This window comes from Gobio gobio (assembly GCF_949357685.1).
Source record: "Gobio gobio genome assembly, chromosome: 16".
Lineage (NCBI taxonomy): Eukaryota > Metazoa > Chordata > Actinopteri > Cypriniformes > Gobionidae > Gobio > Gobio gobio.
The window spans coordinates 46024728-46048559 of NC_137109.1; the positions used below are offsets into that span (position 1 = coordinate 46024728).

Consider the following 23832-nt stretch of genomic DNA (forward strand, 5'->3'; position numbering starts at 1 on the left):
GAACACAAGTGTGCTTACCCATTTTAGCAAGAGTGGGTAGTAAGAATTATTTTTAATTATCAACAGTATTTCATCTTATTTCTGTTGACAATGTGTAGTAAAATAAATAGGCCTAGCCTACAATCATTTAATCTGGAGTGAGGTGAAACCAGAACAAAGTTGTTATTAGCTAGCTGAAATTTTTTATTAAATTGCATATGGTAGAAAATTAGACTATTTGTTAATTTGTAATGCTACTTTTTAATATTGATATGATTATATACCAAAACAATTATCTGTAGTGTAAAAAATGTTTGGTAACTGTCAGATTACTATTGTATGTTTGACCAATACACTGTTTTTTGTTTCCACTGCTACATTTTATTTATTTAAAGAAGTTAGATTACATTCTATTTTAGATTTGAATGCACAATTGTTTTTTAAATAAATAAGAATTCAACACCTTACATACATCTGTTATTTTGTCTTAGTTATGTTTAGTTAGTAAAGTCTGGTGCCTTTAGTCTCTTCAAGGAAGGTATAAGGTGGAAGATATACAGTTTATTATTAATTCAACAATATATCGGATCGGTATCGGGTATCGACAGATACACAAAGCCCAGGCATCGGTATCGGTATCGGGACTGAAAAAGTCGGATCGGTGCACCCCTAGTTCAAATGAGTCATTGGTTCGCGAATCGGACATTAGCAGACGCGTTGTGTGAGCAGATGAAGCTGAGCTGAACAAACGCTCACTATCTGCGCTTGTGCAGGGCGCGGAGAAGTAGGCTCGCGCAGGAAAGCGGCTCTTCCTCAGTTCTCCAGTTTCCGTTTGTAACACACAAGTGACATGTTCGCGAATGATTGCAATATAGGCGTATGTGCACGTGGGCGCACTTCCGGATAAATCGGCAGAAAAATACAAAGAAAACCGGCCGGTTGCCGATCGCGCGCTAGAAGCAAAAACCGGCCGGTTCCGGTTTTTGGCCGGTCAACCGGTGCATCCCTAATCAGCACAGTAGCTCAATATAATGACACGCATCCAATGGTCTAAAATCGCTTCAATGTTCAAACGGGCAGGCCTTAAAACGCATACAAATGACAAAGTTTTGTGAGGACGCAAGTGAGAGTGATCTGGCTTCAGGGTGCCTCTGTGTGTGTATCAGCGCATATAAGAACAATGATTAACCTATCTGTAAACTGTGTAAAACATACAATTACCATAGTAATTCTGAGCATCCAGATTGTATAAACAAAGATAACTGCTCCTGAATTTTTCCGTGTGCCTGCAAACTGCACTTGACTAAAACCGAAATAACCGACATGGGGAAATTACCTCGGTAAGAGGATCTAAATTTCGGTTTTGATTACTTTTCGATTAATCGTCCAGCCCTAGCACGTGAGCATTTGCTTTGTAAACAACATGGCGCTGGATGTGAAAATGAGAACTGCGTTGGGCTGAAACTAGCAACACTTGCGCTGCTCCTGGTGTTGCATTGCGCTGTGTGTATGATAGGACCCTTAATATCTTTCTTTTTGGGGGGGAATATTGTGCATCGATGAAATACAATGTGTATTTCTTAATTTTTAAACATTTCATGCAATGTACTCATTGTGGCTTATTGGGATACTCAAACAAAATGTTTTGGTATTGCCACAGAGTATTGATTTTGTTATGTCTTTTGTTGTTTTTATATTTCAATATGGCTTTAATTCATATTTATTTTTAGTCAACTTAAACTATATAAGTTAGTTGACAAGGAAATATTTGTAGTTTGTTTAGTTTTTTAGTTTAAGCTTTTAATCTAATATTTTAATTTCAGCTTTATTTCAGCTTCTGGTGATTTGGAATTATTTTCAGTAGTTTTCATCTTAAAGGCAGCATGAACCGGAAGTTGTGATCGTCTTTTCTTCCCGATTGGGATGTATATCATAGTGAAACAGCTTCTGGAATTGAAGAAATGTAGGGAGGGACTTGATTTTGTCCATGGGGAATTGATTGGATGGTTGTGGTTTGCTATTGGTGGATCTCATGTGAGTGACCGTCATCAGAGAAGAGATGTCGCTGCGAGAGGGAGGGGAAATTATTTTGATTAAAGATTACAAGGGCACATGAATTTAAAAGATAATTATATGTGGTGTATCGGTACATGTATTCATCCCGAACCATCACGGTATGGAAATCGCTGTTCCACAACAGGAATAAGAGCAGAAGAAGATTCATTTTTGTGACACGTTAATCAATCCAATACATTTTAGGGGTGGTAAACCACGATTTCACTATTCTAACTTTAGCTAGCGTGTAATGTTGCTGCTTGAGCATAAACAACATCTGCAAAGTTACAACGTTCAAAGTTTAAAGCAAAGGGAGATATTTGCTTTTAAAGAAATCAGTTTCTAAGAACTACAGCAAACGGCCAGTAGGCGACTACACACATTCCTCCAGGGCTTGCTGACATCAACAGGCTCAATATTTACATAAACCCCTCCTCCGAGAATATTAAATAAGGGGGGGTGAGGCCATTTTGTATCGCGGCGCTGTTGTGGTATAAGTTAGTTAGGCTGGAGTGTTGTTGCCGCGATGCAGAGGAAACGCTGTTATTTTCATCCGGATTGCAGGTCTGGGGTACTTGCTCTGTTCAGCCTTCCTTGGGACGGGGGTGCGTTGCAGAGCGTTTAACACACAGCATGTTATATGCACGTGTGTTTGAGTCAGCGGGGAATCAGGCGCGCAGGGCTCTCTGCAGCACATCTAACAGAGGAAAACATTCACCGTCTTTGCGATTTCAATGCCGGATTTGCACAACGGCAGCTGCGTGAAAAAAACACTGCCGGTGCGTGGATGCACGACGCGCGCGCTGCACATTTCACGGAGGACAACACAAACTTCCACAAACTTCGCGAGTTCAATACAGGATATGCACAACAGCTTGTCCTGAAAGCTGGATTTACAAACAGAAGCTGTTTACGGGCCACAACCTGTAAGTCTGATTTATTTTTCATCGATGTGTTTTCCTGTAATAGGTTGTAGCAAGGAAGTAAACAGATGACAACGCTGTTCTGCAAACCAGTCTGTTAAATGCTCATTCATACTTAACGTTATCCGACGAACACCTAACGTTACAAACACTAACGTTAAAATCTCAACAGCGAACCTGACATTAGTGTAAATAATTCTTTGATTAGAGCTTTTATGTATTGTTTATCTTCAGGCATGCTAAACATGGTTCTGTGTGTGATTTGGCTAACTTACTAGTTAAAGCCAGTGCTTAGTGTTCGTTTTGGGTTAATAGTTCTTGCGACAGATATTTGGCTATAATCGTTCTAAAAATACAAAAGTTAAAGTGCCATTCAGTAGCGATCACTATAGATCCGCAGTCTTTACTCTTGAGGACTGAACAGGTTCTGCTCGATCATCTTCACTCAAATGTTCTGGGTCTGATTCGGGCTCATATGGTTTTATTGACGCCGACCAAAGCACAGCCTCCAGGTAAGGGGCGTGACGTTTCCGACAACCGTGCACTGCGGTTAGCGAATCAGAACACACTAGGCCAGCTAACCAATCAGAGCCCACTGCGTATTTTTGAGGGACTGGCTTCATACAACCCGGAAAGCATCAGACCGTTTTACAAGGAGGGACAGAGCAGTGTAGAATAAAGGTCAAATATATGAAAAATAAGGCAATTTTTTTTAAAACGAAGCATGAACACATGTTACAGTGCACCCCACAAACACAGTCAAGCCTTCAAAAGAATGTGTTTTACCACCCCTTTAAAACAGCTGTTGCATTTTACCACACAGCATTCATCAGTCTATCAATTAGAGTCACAAATCAACAATTCCTTAGTTTGATATTTTTAGTGTTTAATACTCTAAAGGAGGCTGTACTGTACTGACTACCTGAGAAACTGACAAAACCGAGGTACATACCGAACCATGTCTCCTGTGTACTGTCACACACCTAATATGCACAGAAGTAGTGGTAGATTCATGGTAAAGTGTCGTATTAGTTGCTGAGGCAGCAGATTGGCTGTTATCGATGAGTGAAGCTGATTGGATGGACTCAGAATGAGGTTTTTCACTGTCTGTGAGCAGGAGTATGGGCCGGGGTTTCTGTTAACAGAGCAATCAGACGTGAGTCTCTCTTGGACATGTAAAGGTTTCCTCTCGTACTCCAGAGTCCACGCGAGTGGAATTACAACGTGCAGGCATGTGATAAGAAGTCAAAGCGTGCTTGTGTGTGCTTCTGTACATGTGCATTAATTGTATATGTGTGTGTTTCAAGAGGTGTAAGTGTTTTTTAAAGATATGTGTGTGTATGAGGAAGTGAGTGTGTGTTTGTGTCAGAAGCATCTGGAGACAAGAAGGTGTGATTTCACTGGATGTGACAGAATGAAGTATTGAGAGAGAGAGAGAGAGAGAGAGAGAGAGAGAGAGAGAGAGAGAGAGAGAGAGAAGGAGAAAACCACAGATGGAGCCACACTCAGTAAAACAGTGAACAGTCGGCTATTCCATGTTGTTTTCAGTGCAAAACTGTACCTGATGTCTTTTATTTCATGAGGTTTCCATTTATAATATTTTATTTCACCTCAAAATCAAAGGAAACAGATAAAAAAATATATTTTACATAAAAAATTGAAACCTAATATTAGGACCATTAATTGCATCATCATAAATTATGCATTACCATAATCCAGCATTTTCCCCATTTGTTTTTATTTTTTTTCGTTCTCAGTAATAATTCTAATGTTTTCATCACTGCATACACATAAATGTATATATAAATATAAGTATATATCAAATATTCAGTATGTAGCATAAAAAATATGCAGTATTTATTTATGTGTATGTATATATATATATATATATATATATATATATATATATATATATATATATATATATATATATATAATATGTGCAATTTTAATATTGATTATTAATATTAATATTGATTTAATTATAATATTGTTTAGAAGAATATATTTATAAATTGAACTAAAGATACATATTTCATGTTATTTAATGTTATATATTACATATATATTATACATCTTTAAATAATATAAAACAATTATATACACACACACACACACATATATATCTATATATATATATATATATATATATATATATATATATATATATATATATGTGTGTGTGTGTGTGTGTGTGTGTGTGTGTGGCAAATTATAAATAATTCTAAACTATTATACACAATTTAAATTTTAATTAAAAAGAATAAATATATTATTCAAATTGTATGTATTTCTACACCACGCAAGTATTTATTTAGCTGTCTATTTTTATTTTATTTTATGTATTTAAGCTAATTAAAAAAAAATTGTTTTACACCACAGTAAAATATTGTTAGTAATGAGTCTTATAAGAATCATTTTTGAGAATAATCATAATTACAATTAAAGTATAACTTCATAAAACAATTTCAGAGGAAAATGTAAAAATTTGTGTGAATAAAACAAACTATGTAGTGGCATTATTATTATTATTATTATTATTGTGTGTGTGTGTGTGTGTGTGTGTGTGTGTGTGTGTGTGTGTGTGTGTGTGTGTGTGTGTGTGTGTATATATATAATATGTGCAATTTTAATATTGATTATTAATATTAATATTGATTTAATTATAATATTGTTTAGAAGAATATATTTATAAATTGAACTAAATATACATATTTCATGTTATTTAATGTTATATATTACATATATATTATACATCTTTAAATAATATAAAACAATTATATACACACACACACATATATATATGATGCGTGCGTGCGTGTGTGTAAACTGTGATCGTTTTTGCTGCACTAAATATACTGTATTTTTATTACTGCTCATATAAGAATCATTTTTGAGAATAATCATAAAGAGCGTGCGTGCGTGCGTGTGTGTGTGTGTGTGTGTGTGTGTAAACTGTGATCGTTTTTGCTGCACTAAATATACTGTATTTTTATTACTGCTCATAGTTCACAATATTGGGCTTGTTTCTCTTTGCTAGATGGATTAGTTTACCGTGGGAAACTGCAGGAAGATGAGCCCCATTAATCTCACACTTTCACACACTCTTTCGTTTCTCACTTTCCTCCTTCCCACTCTTCTGTTTGCTTCTCTTCATCCTCCCATATGCGTCTGTCTCTCAACATGTTTCCCTGCATTTTTAGCCATCATGCCTTCTTCTTTCGCTCTTTCCCTCTGTCTTCCTTCTTCTGACAAAATCCATCTCCCTCCTCATCTGTCCCTCCTCTTTCCTCTTGTCCTCTTGAAAGGTACTCCTTCGTAGCTCGGGAAGCTTACTGAAATTCACATATATGCATTTTTTCATGATATTAGATATATTTAAATCAGCATAAATCAAAGCGGAAGCAGTGTGCTTTTTTTTGTCCTATGGGCAAACCTGCTTTTCTTTTCTGCTAACTCTCTCTCTGTCTGTTTTTTTTTTTCTTTTTTCGTCTGTAGCATCAGCTCCGAAGGTGAAGCCCATGGATTCTCAGTGGCTCCTGGAAGGTAAAAAGTTGACACTCAAGTGTGAAGCCGTGGGCAACCCGAGCCCCTCCTTCAACTGGTACAAAGATGGCAGCCAGCTCCGCAAGAGGAAAGACGTCAAAATCAAATCCAACAAGTAAGACTCATCAAACACGCACAGATGCACAAGCAAACACACTACTCATACATTGGCAGAACTATTCTTGGCATCAGAGGTATTAAAAATACATCTCCCATCAACTCGAGCAGAAGATTGTCCCAGTTTGTAAATAGACTCAGAAGGGAGAGAGATGCAGACGTCTTGTTAAAGGAGCAGTTCACAGAAAATGAAACTCTTTCATCTTTTACTCGCTCTCATGTTGTTCCAAACCTGTATGATTTTGTTTCTTTATGAAATTATGAAGAATATTCACACTGCCCTTTTTTCATATAGTAAAAGCATAGTGACAAAATGCTGCCAAGCTCTAATTAAGCCCAAAAAACTTGTGCGCTGTAATCTCCAAAAGTCATATCATAGCATTGTGTGAGAAATAAACTGAAATGTACCCCCCCCCCCCCCCCCCACTGCTGATTGGCTACAAGAGTGTTTCCACTTTCAACATCTTTTTTTTTTATCGGTTACTGTGCCTTTAAATCGACCAATGATGTTTTGCTTCTTGTTTTAGTCATTGCTTTTTGTATTTTGAAGAAAATGTCCTTTAAATTTAGTCAGATTTCATCATGCCATTTCATTAATAATCTGTTTTGGCCATGTTTAGTTGATGAGAAAGTATAAATTACAGAATAGTTTTATTATGCTTTAGATGTGCGTTGTTACAGAAAGCAACATGACGGACACATTCTGTAAAATATTATTGCAATTTAAAATAACTGTTTTGTAATATATTTTAAAATGTCATTTATTCCTGTGGCGCAAAGCTTTTTCAGCATCATTACTCCAGTTTTCAGTGTCACATGATCCTTCAGAAATCATTCTAATAGGCTGATTTGCTGCTCAAGAAACACCTCTTATTATCAATGATGATAACAATTGTGTTTCTTAATATTTTTCTGAAAACTGTGATTCTTTAACAGGATCCTTTGACAAGGCCGTGGGGGGTCTAGGTCTAATTGTAGCCTATTTGTGAAGTAATCCATTTAAGCAAAATCTTTTCTTTTTTTTTTAAATATGCACACATTCACCCTTATTTGTATGTTTAATCTGCCAAAAATGCTAAATGTTTCTTGTCTAGTCACATTTAGTTATGAATGACATGGATCATGTAAATTATAGCATTTTCAATTCAAAATGGTGAAATCGCATTAATAAAAAGCAAGTTGTATATACTGTATATTACTGTCGGTATCTAACAAATCTATTGTAAAACAGTTGTCAAAAATATTAAATGTTTAGCTACTCACATCTTATTATGCACTCCAAATATTACACTGTAAAATCTAAAGCGGTGCGTTGGAATTGGCACTGGTCTTCCGTGAACAGTAAGCCACGCCTTCTTTGATCTGATTGGCCATCATTTTGACATTGGCGAGCACCATAGTTGCCAAGTCCGCATATAACACACGACTTTGAGCTTCTTTTTTTGGCAAGTCGCGTTAAAAAATCACGAGTCGCGGGTTGCGTTTTTTGGGCTTATTTTTACAAATGTGGTTGCTTGTTAGGAAAATATAATAAGCAACTTTGTTTCTTTACATTTATGGTCACTGTTTTGTCCAATACATTGGCTGACACTTTCTTCTCACAGCTAATAGCCATTCAGTGCAACGATAGTGAAGTGCTGTAGTAATCCGTCCTCATACATCCCGCCTCCTTCTCCCCCTCATGAAGAAAAATCACGTTCAGCGTGCAGGCATGTGACGTATAAATGCACGTAATGATAGTTAGTAGACGAAAATAGACGTATACATTTTTACAAACAATGCCACCAGCAGTACAGAGATGGAGAGGAAACAGGGAGGAGAGGCACCTAATTTAATTAAAAATATATTTTTATAATGTATTGTTCATTACAGGCTATTAAAAAAAAAAAAAACAGTACACTCTAAAAAACGCTGGGTTAAAAATAACCCAAGTTGGGTTGAAAATGGACTAACCCAGCAAATGGGTTGTTTTAACCCAGTGGTTGGGTTAAGTGTTTGCTTAAAACAACCCAATTGTTAGGTTAGTCCATTTTCAACCCAACTTGGGTTATTTTTAACCCAGCATTTTTTAGAGTGTACTAATAATAACAGTAGGTACATGGTTCGAATTTATTTTATTATAAATATGTGGCTATATTGCAGCGCTCCCTTAGTGCTTGTGTCCCAATGTGCATACTATCCATCCTAAATAGTACAATCTAAAAAATGCTGGGTTAAAAATAACCCAAGTTGGTTTGAAAATGGACTAACCCAGCAATTGGGTTGTTTTAAGCAAACATTTAACCCAACCGCTGAGTTAAAACAACCCAATTGCTGAGTTAGTCCCTTTTCAACCCAACTTGGGTTATTTTTAACCCAGCATTTTTTAGAGTCATTGTGACATTAGTCATTTTCAATACTATGTAGCAGATAGTATATGCACATTGAGATGCAGGGCTTTCCTTTTTCACGGTTTGCAATGTGTGTGTGTTCACTACTCACTGCTCCAACACTCTAAAAAACGGACTAACCCAGCAACTGGGTTGTTTTAACCCAGCGATTGGGTTGTTTTAAGCAAACATTTAACCCAACTGCTGGGTTTAAACAACCCATTCACTGGGTTAAAACAACCCAATTGCTGGGTTAGTCCATTTTCAACCCAACTTGTTTTTAACCCAGCATTTTTTAGAGTGTAATATGTGTGCACTAACTCTGATTATGGGTTACCATAATTGGCCTTCACGTCACTTTTTCTCTTTTTCTATCTCCAAACCTCTTCTCTTCACAGCTGATTGGAGGATATTGCTTGCCCTTTATTGCAATTTGATGATTTTTGTAAAATCACATCTGTTTTTGCTTTTCAAACTCCAAGAGGTTTCAGTTTAATATGTTGCAGGCTCATTTACTGACAAAAAAATAATTTATCATAATTGATTATAATAAATAATATTGGGCTTGTTTTTGAAGCTGCGGTTGCTTATTTGTCTCGCGAGAGTCGGCAACACTGGCGAGCACTGCAGGTTGTAGATATGATGATGAGTAAATGATGGCAGAATTAAAATGATTGGGTCAGAATGAGTGACAGATTCTTCTCTGATGAATTTCAGCAGCACCAGGTTTTGATCAACCATCTCAAGGAAGCTCCATCAGTTAAATGTGGGTAACTTCCCCTTCAATGCTTTTCTCTCGCGATGGGACCGTGGGATGCCTGCGTTTCTGAGGGGAGAGTGTGTGGGCCCAAACACGCAATATTTCCCTCAGAGGCGTCTGTAGGTGGAGAATGGAATAAAAAAAAAAACATATGACTAATTTTATATGCACTTGGGGTCTAGATAAACTAGTCTTCAGTGAGAATTGCATAATCATGCAAATGCCTTAATATATGGGAAAGCGGCGTTTTGTAAAATTGGATAAGGGATTGAATAAAAAGTTGCTGAGCTGTGCATGTTGCCGTAACATTGCATCAATGTCATTTAACCATTTGTAACACAAATCAATAATGTACGAGTAGCTGTATATTCAGTCCACATGAAGCCGTTCAATATGCCGGAACCGGTCCGCGGGGCGGGAAACATACGGGGGAATTCAGGGCATTCCGTAACATGTCGGTCCTCTTCTGTTCCCTGAGAGAAAGTGCTGAGGTGCACGTTTCCACGGAAAGCAGATCACTCTAACAGGATTGCCTGTTCACTAGCCCCTTGTGTAATTTTGCAAATGTGTGTGTGCTGAAACTGCAGATCCACAGTCGTGAAGACACGCGCTTGCATCCGTACACACACTTACACCAATGAACTGTGAGCGAAAGAGCTGACAGCGTGAACAGGGATGGTTTAATAATGATGGAGGTAAAGTAAGGACAGAAGATGATACACGCAGCGGCCATATTCTCTGCGTTCTGCTCCAGAATGTGATCCTTCAAGAGCTTCACTCCTCTAATGAGCTGTCCACATGCTGACCTGAGGAGAAGGGCCGAGAGACAATGCGAGTATCACATTGACACCGCTAGAGACCCCACGCACAATGTGATGAAGCCAAGCAGGACAGATTCCTGGAACCACATTCCTATCAAACAAACAGGCCTAAAACCCTAATCCTAGCCTGAATTTTGCATCCAAATTCAGATGTGGGATATTCCTACTCTGTATCTCTGAGTTCCAACCATGAAGACTTTATTGCTTAGTTGTGATGTTCCTCGTTTGTAAGTCACTTTGGGGAAAAACATCTGCTAAATGAATTAATATGAATGTACACTACACGACTGTATATACTACATGGTGGTTTCGTAGCGATACCATATAAGAACCATTTTTGGTTGTTACATTGAACCGTTCTTAAAAGAACATTTTAATAATCTAAAGAACCTATTTCCAGTCTAATGGACCTTATGTGCAAAGGATATTAAAGGTTCTTAAAGGGATAGTTCACCCAAAAATGAAAATTAGCCCATGATTTACTCACCCTCAAGTCATCCGAGGTGTATATGACATTCTTCTTTCAGACGAATAAAATCTGAGTTATATTAAAAATGTTCTGGCTAATCCAGACATTATAATAGCAGTAATAGTTGCTCTGTTTTTGAAGTCCATAAAAAATGCATCTGTCCGTCAAATAACGTGCTCCACGCGGCTCCAGGGTGTTAATAAAGGCCTTCTGAAGCGAATCGATGCCTTTGTGTAAGAAAAATATCCATATTTAAAAATGTATTTCATTTTTTTCTATGGCTCTGCATCAGCCGTCCCCGCGCCATCACTTCCGGCGAATAAGGTCAAAATACATGCAAAATACCGGCGCGATCATAGATATATACATAGATTCCTCATTAACAGTGTTGCCACAGTTACCTTGAAAAAGTAACTTAGTTACTTTACAGATTACTTGATTTTAAAAGTAACTAAGTTAGAGTACAAGTTACTTTATTAGTTACATTCATCAGTTGCCGACAACACCTCTGCAGCCTCAACATAAAAATGACAACCGTTTTTGCCAACACTTTATTGGAAGTGCATTTTTAACAGTAACGTCAACAATGTATCTCCTGAAATTGTATCTCCAAAAAAAATATTTTGACTAATTTTATGAAATCTAAACATGTTAATGAAAAGGTACAAATTACTTTGTGTTCTTATTAAATACATTTATGAAAAACAATTTATATTTAATATTTTAATTTATATTTATATATGAATGTAAATAATTATATGGGCCTACACAAATAATATAAAATTACAAGATTTATAGTTTATTGTAAACCTGATGTGCAGCTCTGTAAAGGGACAACAATTATATGATCGATACGTGAGAACAATATATTTTTTAATAATCTTTAAGTGCACAAAACTATGAAAATATATGAAACGCTTCAAAAGCGCATTATGCGCATCCCGGGTGCAGAATGATGCGCTTAAAGCAACATGGAATCAGAGTGTGCAGTGCAGCGCGAGTGCACTTTGAAAAGTTCACGGCATAAAGAGAAGATGAGCGTTGAGCGCACAAATTCTAGTCTACTATGTAGCCTATATCGGTCCAAACATTCACTGATGATTTGTTTCTTCACAGTTTTAAATTCCGGTTATTGTGCGTGTGATGCTAATTAATAGTCCTTGTGTTGTCACCTGGGTAGCTCGAGCACAACATCTTTCAGAAACCGCTAGATAAACTTCAGCAAGAAGATAAATTAAATTAATTAAAATTAAAAATAAATTATTTTATCAACATATCAAGTATTATAACGGGAATATCATATGGAGTGAGTGAGCTTTACCGTGCAGCTGCTGACTGGAACCGAACGCGACGCGCAGTTTTGCTGAACGGAGAATGATTGATAGCTACAGCGGAGGAAAGACATTCAGCTATGGAATGGCTTTAGATGACTTTGTAGGCTGCTAGCAAATAATAATATGCGAATAATGATTGCTGAAGGATAATGTGACAATATATATTTCTGATGATTATTTAATTATCACGACATGCCTAATCTGAGCAAGTGACTGCCTGTCTTGAGTTTTGTCGACAGACGGAGCGGCCGCCTCGTAATTCTCCTCTATGCAGGAAAACCCCGGCTGAGACTAAACAAGAAAGCATAAATATATATTTTTAGTAAGGAAAATGACGAAAATAGTAACGCACAGGGACTTGGATAAATTACTTTAATCTGATTACTGGTTTGGAAATAGTAACGCGTTAGATTACTCGTTACTGGAAAAAGTAGTCAGATTAGAGTAACGCGTTACTAAGTAACGTTACTAAGTACTGGCATCACTGCTCATTAATGCCTGCGCAGATCGGTCGAATGAGGCATCTATGTATATATATCTTTGATTGCGCGAGTATTTTGACCTTATTCGCCGGAAGTTATGGCGCTGGGAAAACTAGATGACATTCGTCTGATAAGAGGTAAAAAATAACATAAATACTGTTTGGTTTCTCGCAGAAACCGATCGTTTCGTGTCTTCAGACATCAATGTGTCACCACGAGCCGCATGGTTTAATAAGGATTCGTATGTCTGTGTGTTTTTACTCTCATACTCTAAAATATCCCCATTGACATGCATTATACGACTATCACACTGCAACGTTTGGAGTTAAAAATCTTCATTTGTGTTCTACTGAAGAAACAAAGACACCTACATCTTGGATGCCCTGGGGGTAAGCAGATAAACATAAACATTTCATTTTTGGGTGAAATATCCCTTTAATGGAACAATAGATGCCAATAAAGAACCTTTACTTTTAAGAGTATACCGTTCAAAAGTTAAGTTTGGGGTTGCTAAGATTTTCATGTTTTTGAGAAAAGTCTCTTTGCTCACCAAGGCTGCATTTATTTGTAAATATATATATATAAATATATTACTACTAAAAAGAACTACTAGTTTTCTATTTTAGTACATTTTTAAATTTAAATTATTTAAAATTAAATTATTCCTGTGATGTAAAGCTGAATTTTCAGCATCATTACTTCAGTCTCGTTCTAATATGCTGATTTGGTGCTCAAGGGAAAAAAATATTATTATTATTATTATTATTATTATTATTATTATCAGTGTTGAAAACGGTGTTCTTTTATGGATCTTTAGCATCTATAGTTCCATGAAGATCCTTAAAGTCCCAGTGAACCGGAAGGAGCAACTGAGTTTTCTTCAGTGCTGTGACGTATTTCCAAGGGAATATTGAATAGAGGGCAGGGTTTTCCTTCAGCGCTCCTCCTCTCCATCCCTCGCTCATAGCAGACTAACGTTTGGAGGGGAGTGGTTAAGGATATTCAAACCCAAGCCGCCAAACTGGCATCATCTGAGAAGGAACGCCATTCTAGACCGCTGTACTTTTCAGATTTTGATTAAAGATTACCACGACAAACTATTTTTTTCTGTGTATTAAAGGGATAGTTCACCCAAAAATGAAAATTAGCCCATGATTTACTCACCCTCAAGTCATCCGAGGTGTATATGACATTCTTCTAATATAACTCAGATTATATTCGTCTGAAAGAAGAATGTCATATACACCTAGGATGACTTGAGGGTGAGTAAATCATGGGCTAATTTTCATTTTTGGGTGAACTATCCCTTTAACTTGCACCGATTAATTGTTCACCCTAAGACCAGTAATGTGTGCTAACAAAGTAAATTGGGTTGATTTTGATTTCATGAAGGCATCAAGGAACCTTTCCATTGCACAAAATATATATTTTTTTTTGTGAAAAGCGATCTTCAAATTATTAAAAAGTTCCTTACACTAAGAAAAACATTGCTCTTTTAAGAATTGTTCCATGACAGGTTCTTTTGGGGAACCAAAAATGTTTCTTTAATGGCATTGCTATGAAAAAAACAAACAAACAAAAAACTACTGGAACCTTTTTTAAGAGTTTATTAAGTTCAAATAACAATATTTTGTAACATTACAAATGTCTTGACTGTCACTTTTTAATTAATAACTTTAAAACAGAACTTTAAAAAAAACTTGGTGACCCCAAACTTTTGAATAGTGAATAAATGTAAAGACATTATGTTGTCCAATGCTCAGATTATGCATAATGACACAACAATTTGTCAGGTGTAGGATTTTTAACAGAAATATTGACTTGCCATAGTTTATACACTGGTCTCTGCTGACTTTAGCTTGCTAAACAGGTTTCATATCATGTGATGTTGCAGCTTTGCTTACTTTTATCTCGTGTTGTGTGCTGGCGTTTGTGCGTGATCTCATTTTGGCAAAATTGCTGGGATTTCCGAACCAGTTTCCAAAGTGCCGTTTCATTGCACTTTTCCAAAAAAGAGCTTTGGAAATTCTGACTTTCCGATCTGATTGACTGAAAATAATATTGTTCTAGGACCAACAACATGGTGATCCAGGATCATGCCCTTCTGGGATAAATGCTAATCAGTAACCACATATATACAAACTTGCTTTTGATGAACTCGGTTTGCAACTTAGCTAGCCTCTCCAAACTCATCTGACTGTTTTTGTAGATTCCTGTCTTCACACACCCTCATGGTTTGCCATTTCTCTCTTTCTTTGTGTCATGGCCGCTTATGTGCAGGAAAAACTCAAAGCTTCACATCAGCAGAGTGAGACTGGAGGATTCTGGGAACTACACCTGTTTGGCGGAGAACTCGCTGGGCAGAGAGAACGCCACCAGCTACGTCAGCGTCCAAAGCAGTAAGAGCTCCATTATTTCCTTCTCTTTGCAAACAGCTGAGAGTTACAGGAGACCAGTGCTCCTGCTCATCATGGGACAGATTCTTCTGTGTGTGCTGTATTGTTCCAGCAGATGTGCTTTGTAAGACGTCTGTACTCTGAAATAGACAAACGTGCAGTGAGAGCACACTGGGCCTGTCTTTATGTTGCACTTATAGCTGTTTTTGTCCATCAATTTCACACTGGTCAGATATGAAAGATAAGATTTAGGTTACATTCATTTCAGATGAATTTGATCTACTCTTTAATCTAAGGGCGTTTTCACACCTGAAAGTCCGCACCAAGGTCCGAACCGAAGTTCATGTTTTGATACGTTTTATACATTCGGTTAGTTTTGGTTTGGTTTCACATTGCAATTATGCGAGCACACTAAAGAACTTTACATGACACACTTGCGTCCACTCGTCATCATCTATGTGGGCTGCATCTGGACATTGATTGGTTTGTAAACGGACGTGCGTCTTTGACAAGAATGAATGAACGGACGCATATCGTTGCCACTATTGAACAATGCGCATTGCTTGACTATTTTCTTTTCGTTACGTTTAAAAGTGGACATTTCAAGCTTTATATACACATATTTCTCATGTTTGTGAGACAAGTAGCTGCTGAGTTTCAGTTTATTTGAGACGCGCTCCAGTTCATGTGCAAAGCATGTGATCGCTCCGGCGATTATTGTCTGCTATAGACTATTTGCTTCTTATTTATTAAATCCAGGCAATTATCTGATTAAACGTTGATTAAAATTAAGACACAATTTATACAAAACGAAATTCACATTAAAGAAAGGCTTTCTAAGCAAAGTCATACAAAATTTCTTTCAAAATCATTTCTGACCTTCTGTCTTCTGACAGATTGCGCATATTTTCACTTTTCATAATCAATCTAGACTAGATTGAATTTAAAAATAACATTATAATATTAAAAATAAACAGGAACTTCCTGTAAATGGTCTGAAAGTCCGAACCATACAGAAAATGCTTTCACACTAGAAACGAACCGAACCTTTGTTCAGTTTGATCCGGACCGAGATTACCTCTTTTCGTCGGACCAAATTTTGTCTGTTTGGTCCGGACCGTGGTACGGGGGAGGTTTCACACCTGCAATTTTGATTCGGACCAACCTGAAAAGTCTGAAAATCCGGACCAAACAAGTTAGGTGTGAAAACGCCCTAAAATAATCTCAGCATTTGGAAACAAACTGATGAGGGCAGAATAATAAAAGCATTAAAGATAATAATAAAAGCAACCAGAATCAGAACAAGAATAATAAAACTCCTTACGATTTCCATCCGCAGTTTTTTTGCCTTTGCAAAACTTACTGTCATGATGCTGGAGTCTGTGAGTGCTTATTAGGATGTTGCAAGGTGGTTGCTAGGGTCTTGTGGGTGGTAGCTAGGGGGTTTCTAGGTGGTTACTAGGGTGTTTTGGGTGGTTGCTTAGTTTCTCGCTTAGTGGCCCAAGTAAAAAAAACAACCTTCTATGAAATGGCTCAAGTCCTTCCTTCAGTGAAAGTCTATAGGATTGTTTCGTCTGTTTTATCGACCATTAGGCCATAGAATAGCACAGAGCCGCAGGATTTGAGGCAGCGTTCAGGGGCCAGTTGCATAAACATAGCCGCCAAGTTAAGACTGTGTCTTAAGAACTAGTTTGACCAGTTAATCTCATCATTGCACTTTGTATAACAGAGTAGCTTGGCCTTCTCTGTCCTTTAGAAGAAAAATGCACTGGTATCTTATCATTTATAAAACCATTCTGGGGCTGTTGCCTTCATATTTAGGTTGTATTATTCAGCAGAAAAGTGTTGGGAAATATTCCCTTCGGTCTCAAAATTGTTATACTCTTTCTGTTCCATTTGCTAGAACTGAGCTAGGAAAAAGGGCTTTTGCGTTTGCAGCACCGTCTGATTGGAATCTACTCCAAACGAAATTGAAATTACAAACTCTGGTGTCTATGGAACATTTTAAATCTATTATTCGGTCACTTGAAGAAGACTCAATGATGTGCAATTGTTTTTAAGGTTTTTTTTTTTTTTTGTCTTGTAAGTTTGTGTTTGTAACTGCTGCCCATTCTTGACCAGGACACTCCTGTGAAAGAGATTTTTAATCTCAGTGAGATCATTCTGGTTAAATAATAATAAAAAAATAATCTGAGCAGTGAGTTGGGGCTAATAACTCTTACTCTTCGGGTTCAAAGACCAATCAAACCTTTTCATGTAACTGACTTTCATGTTATTGCCAGTCTTAAAGAAAAAAAATAAGGTGACTAACTTGTAAGACTAGTCTAAGCATTTTATGCAGACTCTTGTGAGTTTTGTGTTATCGTGGATAACACACCTCTCTCATCTGCTGTTTTACTTACCGATCTCCCCACCTGCTTCAGTCTCTGGAGTATATCACATCAGCTGGAGGCGTTTGATGTGCCGTGACTGTGTGTGTGTGTGCGTGTGTGTGACTAATGCGTGCTCCATCCAGCCCATCTTAAGGCCAGTAATGGTTGAGTGGTTTGAGATATAGGGTCTTTCTCTCTCTCTCAACTTTGTCCTCCAGCTCTCCACCAAACCCTTCCATTATCTGATGTGTCAGCAGAGGCCCATGGACACAAAGAATGACCGGATGACCAAGAGAATTAATGCAATGATAGAATCATTTAATGAATGAGTGAGTGAGTAAAAGAAATTATAGAATAAATTTGGGATTTATGATTAATCAAAAAAATTTTTTTTATTATTATTAATTTATAGTCATGTCTCATATTGATATATAATCACTAAATGTTTGTCCATTATTAATGTTCAAAAAATCTGAATTATATTATATATATTGAATTATATTTTCCCCCAAATTGTGTAACCCTAGAATAAATTCATTCTGAATTAATATGATTAATTTAATTAAATAATAAAGGATTGATTGATTGATTGATTGATTGAGTGGATAAGAGAGTGAATGAACAATTTAACTGAATTAATCAAAGATTCACGTTCAAAGATTCGCAAGATCAATTGAAGGAAATTAGTAAATTAATATTATTAATAATGTATTAAAGTAATTAAATGAGTAATCAAAGAATTGGGCTCTTTATTGTGTTTTTCCCCCAATGAATAATAAATTGTTTAATTAATAAAATGGGAGGATATCTGGGTCTGCATATTTAAATTGCTGGGTTTGTGTGTGTGTGTGTGTGTGTGTGTGTGTTTCTGTTTCTGTGTTCGGAGAGGTAATTGGCATATTTAATAATCTGATATCTATTATGTAGTTAAGTCACTGTGAAAGGTAAAAATGTCCTTTCAGGATGTGTGTGTGAGAGGTAAGAGAAAGTGTGTTTACTGTGTGCATGTGTATTAGAGAGTTTGTGAGTCAGTGAGGAAATGTTTTGTGTCACTGAATGTGTGTGTGTGTGTGTGTGTGTGTGTACAGTGGATAGCTGCAGACAACTCTGTGCTTAATGAAGATAAACTGTATCATTTTGGCAGATTCTGCACTCCAGGAACAGCAAGCATTTCAGTCCATAAGTGCACAGATTTCAGCTATATATAACAGCACAGACACCTGAGAGACAAAGAGAAAGAGAGGGAGAGATGCTCTGGTGGCCATATGGGGGGTCACCGGGGGAGTATCTATGCAGTATTTGAGAGCATAGAGTAAAGGTGTGTGTCTTAAAACTGCGCAGGCTAAAGCAGAACGTCCTTGAAGACGGGTCATTTAGGAGGAGTGTGTGTTTACGTCTTTGTGTATATGTTTGTGTGTGACATGAGACCCAGCTGGACTCTGGCCTCTGAATGCAATGCCAAGAGCCTGTCAGATACAAGAGCCAAGTATACTTAACGCAAAATACACACACACACACACACACACACACACACACACACACACACACACACACACACACACACACACACACACACACACACACACACACACACACACACACACACACACACACAGCAGTAACCATAATTGACCCTGTTTGTGCTCTTAAAGGAACAGTGCACCAAAAGGTAAAAAGGCTGTCATGTTCTCCCCCTCATGTCATTCCAAATCTGTACAAAATATTGTGTAAGGAAAATATTGAATCTTAATGCGGCGCTTCCTCTTAAAAAAAAGTTGATGGTCATGGTTCAAAAAGGATGAAAAGTATCATAAAACGAGCATAAAAGTAAACCATACAACTCTTCTAAAGCCATACACACGTGTTTTTTGAAAAAAATTAATACTTTTATTCAGCAAGGATGCATTGAATTGATCAAAAGTGACAGTAAAGACATGAAATTCTAGAGGGCGCAGGCTGATAGGTCTGCAAGCGATCACATCATTACTGCATGGGCCAATGAGATTTCTTGCTCAACATTTAAACAGTCTGCTTCATTGTTTGCTGTGAGATAGTCCTGCAGTGTGCTATCAGAGTTCCTCTGAAACCCTCCACCTTCCCCAGCTCCACCTGCCTAGATCTGCTACGGGATTTATGTATGTCTATTCATACAGCAGCAGCATATGTGACCCGTGCTGGTAGAATGAGTCGCAATAAGCTCATTTGCAAAGGATTTGTTGGAATCAGACAAAAAAGACCTGAGCTACACCTGTTTAAAATCGATAGAGTCAGGAAAGTCAGTTTTGAGAAAAATCGAGTTTAAGGTTTCAAAACAAAATCACCTAGCAACCATACCTTAAAATCCCTGGTAATAGCACCAAATTTGACACACACCAAATATCTATAGCAAAAATATAAATTTGACTCTTTTTTTTCTCTCCATGATGCCACAATTGTTGGATTAACATTTAATGAAACAGATAGCCTATATATTAAGACCTACTGTACTGCACGGATCTTATATAATGTTACACATCAGATGTTTCCCCTAACAGCTAACCAAGCATTCACTGAAGACAGAGGATGTTTGTGTGAATACTCGCCAAGACAGATATTTTGAAATACTGTAATTCTGTGTGTATATCGAGATCGCGCTCTCTGAGGCGTCTTTGTGCGCACACTTCTGAATTTGCTGATTGGTTGAACTCACGCAGCATTTTATTTCAACCGGCATTTTTAAAAGTCTTTTGCGAGGTTCGTTCTGCGTTCAGTAAATATCAGTCTTGCTCTTTCTGTCCGATGGCGCGCGTTCGTCTGAGCAATCGCATGGTCAATGTCCGTAATAGCTTATCATTACATATGTTGTCTTATTTTAAATCTAGCTTTACGAGCTTCCAGAATACACTTTAGTGTCAGTGCTCGTCTCTTTTCCGCCGTTTTGTTAATGACCTCTTTAGTAAACCAATACATAACCAGCAAACCCATACTTGTTATTGTTGCAGACAGTGTCGCGCAAAAATGATTGAGCAGTCGCGCGCAGTCCTACATCACCGGACTAATTTGCCTAATCTTCGCGGTACTTTAGACCGCAGTGGAAACGCAGACAGTAGCAGGTCTGGGGGGGAAAAAGTTCCTGGTACAAATTGTTCCGGGTAATTTCGGTGGAAACAGGGCTAAAGTTGGAATGCTGTGCTTTAAAAGGACACCAAACTGCTGAGTGGAAGTGCCAGTTGTCAAGAAGCGAGCAGAGAAAAACGCCATTTTTCATGGACAAGGGAAAGGTAGGCCTACTCCTCAAGATACTTTTAGATGTTTAATTGCTATTTGGAGCATTGGGATCGCTAGATGAGGGCTTAATGAACTCATTTTTGTGTGTACCTCAAATTAGACCAAAATTGACATTTTTTTCACTTGTTTTGCCTGCAGCTCGTAAGTAGCCTGTGCACATTCCAACTCATTTTGCCAGCACGGGTCACATAAACTATTTTGCCAAAGGTTTTGGGATGCACATGAACTTTAATGACATCCCATTCTTAATCTGTAGGGTTTAATATGGAGTTGACCCACCCTTTGCAGCTCTAACAGCTTCAACTCTTCTGGGAAGGCTTTCCTCAAGGTTTAGGAGTGTGATTATGGGAATTTTTGAGCATTCTTCTAGAAGCGCATTTGTGAGGTCAGGCACTGATGTTGTTGAGATGGCCTAGTTCGCCGTCTCTGCTCTAATTCATCCCAAAGGTGTTTTATCGTGTTGAGGTCAGGACTCTGTGCAGGCCAGTCAAGTTCCACCACACCAAACTCACTCATCCATGTCTTTATGGACCGACGCTTTGGTCACTGGTGCGCAGTCATGTTGGAACAGGACAGGGCCATCCCCAAACTGTTCCCACAAAGTTGGGAGCATGAAATTGTCCAAAATGTCTTGGTATGCTGAAGCATTAAGAGTTCCTTTCACTGGAACTAAAGGGCCAAGCCCAACCCCTGAAAAACAACCCCACACCATAACCCCCCATCCACCAAACTTTACACTTGGAACAGGCAAGTACCGTTCTCCTGGCAACTGCCAAACCCAGACTCGTCCATCGGATTACCAGACAGAGAAGCGTGATTGGTCACTCCAGAGAACACGTCTCCACTGCTCCACTGAGTCCAGTGGCGGCGTGCTTTACCCCACTGCATCCCACACTTTGCATTGCACTTGGTGATGTAAGGCTTGGATGAGCTGCTCGGCCATAGAAACCCATTTCATGACGCTCTCTGGTGCCATGTGTTCCCCAGGTAAGCGACGTACACGCACTGAGCCATCCACGTGATGTAAAAGAAAACGTGATTCATCAGATCAGGCCACCTTCTTCCATTGCTCCGTGGTCAGTTCTGAGGCCCACGTGCCACTGTTGGTGCTTTCGGTGGTGAACAGGGGTCAGCATGGGCACCATGACTGGTCTGCGGCTATGCAGCCCCATTACAAACTGAGAAGCACTGTGTATTCTGACACCTTTCTATAAGAACCAGCATTAATCGGACCACACAGGCCAGCCTTCGCTCCCCACGTGCATCAATGAACATTGGCCACCCATGACCCTGTCGTCGGTTCACCACCGTTCCTTCCTTGTTCCACTTTTGATAGAGACTGACCACTGCAGACCGGGAACACCACACAAGAGCTGCAGTTTTAGAGATGCTCTGACCCAGTCGTCTAGCCATCACAATTTGGCGTTTGTCAAACTCGCTCAAATCCTCACGCTTGCCCATTTTTCCTGCTTCTAACACATCAACTTTGAGGACAAAATGTTCACTTGCTGCCTAATATACCCCACCCACTAACAGATGCCGTGATGAAGAGATAATCAGCGTTATTCACTTCACCGGTATATATATATATATATATATATATATATATATATATATATATATATATATATATATATATATATATATATATATATATATATATATATATATATATTAGTATTATAAAAAAGAACCTGCTAAATGAATACATGTAAATCCAAATGTGTGTATTTTATGTATAAAAATGTGCATATGCAAATGAGCAGTATTCTCACTACATAGCACTTTCTTTTAGCAATACTTTGTAGTCCGAACCCTCTTTTTTAACCCACGTTTTTCTCTCTCTTTTCCGTCTGTAACTCTCTTTCCCGATAATAATCTGTCTTCTTCAAATCCCCCATTCCTCCACTTCCATTCACTCCGCTCTTCATTAGCCTGTCTCTCCATCCGTTCTGCTTCCCCCCCACCTCCTCCCGCATGCTGTTCTGCAGCGTGTGCATGTGTGTGTTTCTGCGTGCATGTGATCGTTCTCGTGGTGGACATGCCGTCTGAATGGGTAGCGCCTGTAAGTGGTTCGATGTCATTGATCGGAGCGTGGTTGAGTAGAGTGGATCAGCAGCTCCGCACAGGCCCTCCGTGTGACTTACGGCCTTCCCCACGACCCCCCTTGCTGGGGCGTGAATCATGTTCTCCTGCCTGCCCGCATCCATCCGTCGGCTCAGAGCCAAGGCTAATGGAGCTAATATCCTGCCGCACCAGGATGGACTACGAGACGGAGGGAAATATGTGCAGTCTTTAAAAGCCTCTCTCTGGATCTATTTAAAGTGGAGAACAGATGCACTGCCGGTGGAGCACCTGATCAACATTATTGTCTTTCAGTCATGATTGGACAAACTCACCATCTCCCCCCTGTGGAGAAAGACATATGCTGTTACACAAACAAACAGACAAACACTGCAGAAAATATCTATCTATCTATCTATCTATCTATCTATCTATCTATCTATCTATCTATCTATCTATCTATCTATCTATCTATCTATCTATCTATCTATCTATCTATCTATCTATCTATCTATCTATCTATCTATCTATCTATCTATCTATCTATCTATCTATCTGTCTATCTGTCTGTCTGTCTCTCTGTTGTTCTATCTGTCATTTTATCTATCTATCTATCTATCTATCTATCTATCTATCTATCTATCTATCTATCTATCATCTATCTATCTATCTATCTATCTATCTATCTATCTATCTATCTATCTATCTATCTATCTATCTATCTATCTATCTATCTATCTATCTATCTATCTATCTATCTATCTATCTATCTATCTATCTATCTATCTATCTGTCTATCTATCTATCTGTCTGTCTGTCTGTTGTTCTATCTGTCATTTTATCTATCTATCTATCTATCTATCTATCTATCTATCTAT

At 38.1% G+C, this 23832-nt stretch overlaps 1 protein-coding gene across 1 annotated transcript in view; it reads left to right on the forward strand.

Moving 5' to 3' along the window:
- nrg2b (neuregulin 2b) overlaps positions 1-23832 on the forward strand; it is a gene marked incomplete at its 5' end in the record, with an annotated part of 134634 nt that overhangs the window by 47766 nt on the left and 63036 nt on the right. Inside the window, 2 exons of the mRNA XM_079839277.1 lie at positions 6456-6618; positions 15136-15254. Coding sequence (XP_079695403.1) covers positions 6456-6618; positions 15136-15254 — 282 coding nt within the window. The remainder of the gene's footprint in view (positions 1-6455; positions 6619-15135; positions 15255-23832) is intronic.